At 36.8% G+C, this 5,386-nt stretch overlaps 1 protein-coding gene across 1 annotated transcript in view; it reads right to left on the reverse strand.

Annotated features, from left to right (window-relative positions):
* MAP3K5 (mitogen-activated protein kinase kinase kinase 5) overlaps positions 1-5,386 on the reverse strand; it is a gene marked incomplete at its 3' end in the record, with an annotated part of 61,063 nt that overhangs the window by 43,233 nt on the left and 12,444 nt on the right. The window contains exons 4-6 of the mRNA XM_010183841.1: positions 4,998-5,166; positions 3,911-4,017; positions 1,065-1,235 (exon numbers count right to left, since the gene is read on the reverse strand). Of these exons, the coding sequence (XP_010182143.1) occupies positions 1,065-1,235; positions 3,911-4,017; positions 4,998-5,166 (447 nt within the window). The remainder of the gene's footprint in view (positions 1-1,064; positions 1,236-3,910; positions 4,018-4,997; positions 5,167-5,386) is intronic.

Below are 5,386 nucleotides of genomic sequence, written 5' to 3' on the forward strand. Positions count from 1 at the left end.
ACATCTTTAAAAAAATCAGTAAGCATTGCAAAATTGTAAAGCATGACCAGCACTTATAAACTGTACTTGTATTCTAAGGCCATAAATGGTAAACAATTCTAACTTATCTTTTACAAAAGACAGTTCTAATCTGAAGTTTAGTGAAAAAAAGCGATAAACGAAGAAGGGAGAAGAAAGCTTTCCATTCTAAGCAATTACTTCAACAGGCAGCTGATGAACACAAGACCAGAACTATGTTCTGATATGCAGAATACATAAACACAGATTGTATCTTCATCTGAATCATAATGAAGAAAAGCAGCTCATCTTGATAAAAGTCCAGGATGGTGTCCAGTGCCTCCATTTCAAGTATGCTGTTTTGGGTATTGAAAGTCTTACAGATAAAGTAAGAGACAAAATATTTTTTTTTTAACCTATTCAATATAACAGTTAGCATTTTAGTGCATTTCAAAAGCAGTGAAACACATGATACCTGTCTTCAAGTTAAGATAAGAATTTTTCTACTCTATTGTGCGCTTCTCTATCGATGGTACTGCAGTCCACTATAATATGCATATATTATACAATGATAAGGGGACGATAAAACTTTTGCCAGCATCAACTTGGAACAGTTATATTGCTTGTGAGCGTGGAAGCCAGAGGAAAAACCCAGACAGAATTGTACATGCTAAGCATCAGTGCAGAGTTAAACTTCAGCACCTTTGAGCCTAACAGTTAATATCTATCAGATTGCAGGTATGTCAATTTATTCATGGCTGATTATTGTCTGGTCCAGATTTCTAAGAATAATATAGTAAACAGGAGACTTCACATTTGAGAAAAAGGAGGAAAATACACTCTGGTACGAGCTACCTAAACTTCCAAGTCTCTGAGGCCCTTTAAGAACTTCGGATCTGTCACCAATATAAATCTCTCATTCATAAGAAATAAGCAGAGATTATCAGGAGATTCAGTGTATCCCTTAAGGATGCCAAATATTTGGAATGAAAACCAGTTGGATTATCATCCTGTTTAAGGAGTATTTTCCGAAAGCAAACAAGACAAAGCAGGAAAAAAGTACTCACCAGAACGTCCCCTTGTCTCTGCTTTCTATATCTATGAACCCAGATTCCAAAAACATGTCTTTGTAAATTCGACCAACCAGGCAGTACATATCTGAAGCTACTTGGTCTTCCTGTTCTACCAGGGGAATCATAATTTCTAGAGCTTTCTCTCTGTCTCCAGGCAGATTTCGTCTATTAAAAAAAATGAATAAAGTTAATAAGAAACACTTTTTTCATGACCCCATTTGAATATCTATGTATGACTTAATCCATGTAAAATATGCTTCTAGACACAATGGACTATATCGTATATACACATTTTTTCCCTCCCTTCTTAATATGACGGAGCACCTCTATAAAAGCCCTCAAACATGTTTTCCCTCTCTCATGAAGCATCAGCAAGAGAAAAGTATCGATACCAGTGACAATGACCTCAAGTGGAATTCTTAGAAAGACCATGTGTTACTTTCTTACAAAACAGAAATATATGAACCTAGGTTTCATATCTAACATTTCCTTCACATTAATTCATGCTTCACAGGAAAAAAAGAGTTCATCTTGTGTTTGTGTTTTCCTTAATACACACATTTTGAATGTGAAGAACAAACAAAAACAAAAACGCACAAGCCAGGGTGAATTCCCATCATAAGGAAGTTTAGGAAGTGAAGCCAATAAGGTAGTATTAACAACAGTACTTCAGACAAATAAACCACAATTTTAAGCATTAGACACTTCCTGGTGACGCAGTTTGGATACATACATCATTCAGTATCAAGAACGTAGAATTTTTTTATGTATTTGTGTACTGAACAAGCAAATGACTAATTTCTCAGCAAAAACTATTCTTCAGTTGTTTGGAGAGTGTATTACATTCTTTTAGAGAAATTACTTGTAATATTTGAGTTGCTATAATTTGAATTGGGAGGAATATATAAAAGTCGTTTTGTATCCGTCTTGCAAGCTTTGTATTGAAGAAGCTTGAAAGAGAAGATTACCTCAGAAATAAAACAAAACAAAAAAAACCAAACAAAAAAACCACGACACATATCAAAAGCCACAGCCATCTTAAAGATAATAAGAGGTTTAGTAATGGATTTTTTTTCTTCCCTCTACAAGAAATTATCAGTTTTGATGCGTCTGCACAAGCAGTGTCAATGTCAAACCTGTGCGATCAGAGCACAAGTGATACCTGAGCTCTGAGCTCATGTACACCTCTCCAGAAGAGAGTGATGTGGAAGAGGTTTAAATAAAGCAGAATGGGTAACAGAGGACAAATGAGTACTTATAGCATACTTTAGTTCCTCTGCCAACTGATCACTTGCCCAGCCGTTGAAAGTCTGCTTCCTTTTGTTATTTTTCTTCTCATATTGACCACTTAAGTAAAGCAACAAGGGTAAATCTGCAGATTCTTTACGGTTTTTTGGCTGACTTTCATTTCAGAAGGGCAACTTTTAGAATGGAGTTTCAACTGGATAACTCCTCTGCATCTTGTATTGATGTACTGATCTTGTATTGATCACTAATCCAGATCAAACCAATGCCTAGCTGAACTTGATGAGAACAAAGTCAGTAAGGCACAACAGTGTTTTGTGATATGAGCCATTTACACTTTGCTGGTCTCCAGAGACAGAGGACCCTACATTTCTTACTGCTGATTCTTCCATCATCGATGCCCTCCCAGACTTCTTTGATTTAGGTCAGACTAATCCTGACTAATTGAGCTGCTCCATCCTTCCGTACTAGTGACCTGGATTAGAAGCAAGAGAGATAGCTTCTTCCAGAGCAAACATTCAGATGTGCAGAGTACTAAAGACCTGCCTTAGCTCAGGAAACACCCTCTGCATTCCCAATAAGAAGAAAGTTACAGTTAGCCCAAGTAATTCCTTCTTGGCATACACATGGATGACATTTTCACGGCTATCATGGATTACAGTCGAATGGACAATCTGGAGAAGGGAAAGAAAGAAAAATATGATCTGAACTCCTTCGGAGGTACTGTGTAGACCTTTCGTAGGGCGGATACCCTCAAAGGCTGACATGATCACATTGACGTGATATGCAGTTTTGAGCCTCACCAGCAAACCTGAATTACAATATTCAAATCTGTGAGAAGTAGAAAGACCTGTGATTTCTATATTTTCTGTATCTGAGAATTTCAACACCTGCTGACACCGGTTCTACTCCTCTAAATGTCAATAGCAAAATGTTCATTGTAGAAACAGCAAAAGAGCAGAAAACCTCTGAAATTTCCTCTGAAAATCTCCCCTTTCTGTGCCTTGCCCAATTGCCAGTGCTCTAGGGGAAAAAAAAAAAAATCTAGACTTGGCTCTCATTTGATCCAAGAAAGTAGTGCATGTTGCTCCATGTAGCACAGTTCACGAATGTTATCAGAGAACATGAAAATTAGTTTATTTTTAAAATATAATAAAAATCTTCCGATGGACATTCGATGAAAATTCTCCTCCTGTCTCCTGACACTACCAGAACTCATCCTTGAATGATGATGTCTAAGATAGCACAAGAGCAGCAGCACTGCCACTCATACAGCAATGCATTTTACAGAAGTAAAATACTATTAGGTGTTTATTTGCTCTGATTTAGGTACTGAAACAAAAAAAAATGCAAACCTATGGAAAGGCAAATCAAACATTCATGCTAAAGGAAAAGGGATAGAATTTAACAGTAGGACAGAAAAAGAAAACTTTGATTGATCATGAAGCTCAGAGTCCTCAAAATTTGCTTCAGTGAAAACCCTAGACCTTCAAATTTAGATTCCAGTAGGGAACTTCACTCAGGATTACCACACCTGTGTGAAGTTTGCAGTTCCAATTTACTGTTCAACAGCTGAAGGAAGGATAGGTTCTTACCTGTTCAGCGCAAATGCATAATGAAGCCTCACATGGTGGTGGGAAGCCAAGTCAAAAGTAGGCAGTTTTTCTAAAGTTTTCACCAGTTTCACAATGGAATCATAATCCTTTCAAAAGAAGGGAATAATGAAGTTTTAGGTGGCTGTACTGATGCATGTCTACATAAACTCCTCCTTGAACTAAGCACCTCTTATATAATACTAAGAAGTATTTTCAGCTCATTTTAAGTTTTGTGGATTTCAGTCTCAAACTGTAAATAGCCTGGCACTTATCAGAAATTTGAATATGCACAGTAGGGAAACACAATTTGGTCTCTTGCACTGCTTCAACGTGGACCTGTGGCAATTTTAGTACATATATTTCATTATTCAAGTTAGCTTCAGGGGCTGAACATATATCAGAGTTCATGTTGTACAGACATTACAATGCTAAGTGCATCTGAATTATGGCATCCCAAAACTCTGAAGTAGGCATGAGCCACAAAAACAAAATAAAGGAATCTTTCAATACCACAGTTTTTAAAGTAGCTTACTCGCTGACATATTTAAAACAAAAGAAAACAAAAAACCCAAACCCCTAAGCCCCCCTGAAAACTAAAACTGCTTCAAAATATTTAATGAGCAACAGTCAAAATTATGTATAATGAAGTAAGCAATTACTAGCACCATTCTAGAAGCTGAAATGCATATTAACATGTTATGTTTCCATGAGAAATGTCAAAAGCATGGTGACAAAGAATATATATACATTTCAGTAGTAAACTGCTACCGTATCCTTTAAGTAGGACACACTAATTGCTGTTCATCACATAGCAATGCTGAGATGGAGAAGAGTTATTATATGTTGTGTACTTTTTAAGTGCTGCCATAAAATAAAAACACTTTTCTGCCATGTAAAGGCATGCTATAAACAATGTAACTACAAAATAAAATAAAAAGCACCAGTGAAGATACTGTAAAGTATTTTCACTAGTGTGCATTATTCATAAAGTTTGTTAGCAAATCTGTGCAAAACACACTAAAAATTTCACTGGGGATATAGTTTAATTTGCTATGTTTTAGATGATCTTGGAGCATAGGATTCATACCTGGATGTCTCTATAGGACAGTAGCAAGTTTATTACAATGTCAGCAGACAAGACTTCAACATTATCCACTCGCTGTCGAATCCTCGCTAGCTCTGCCGCAAGCTCTTTGCCTGTGTAGAGGGTACGGGCCTTCCTGATGTCATTCAGAATGGATTCCCGGAAATACTGGCTAAAGAGGAACAACTTCACATTAGCAATTTGGGACAGGTTCTTTGCATTTGTTTTTCTGGCCTTGCAGCTCTCCCACAATGTACATATGCAACATTATCAAATAGAGCAGTGTCAATGGAGAGATCTGCTCAAGTTAAATTATTCATTATCAGTTTATCTCAACAGAAGGCAAAACATCACATCACCCTGAAGCAAGAGTCTGGCATTCATATTGCCAG

Source organism: Mesitornis unicolor, unplaced genomic scaffold (genome assembly GCF_000695765.1).
Source record: "Mesitornis unicolor isolate BGI_N332 unplaced genomic scaffold, ASM69576v1 scaffold30184, whole genome shotgun sequence".
Lineage (NCBI taxonomy): Eukaryota > Metazoa > Chordata > Aves > Mesitornithiformes > Mesitornithidae > Mesitornis > Mesitornis unicolor.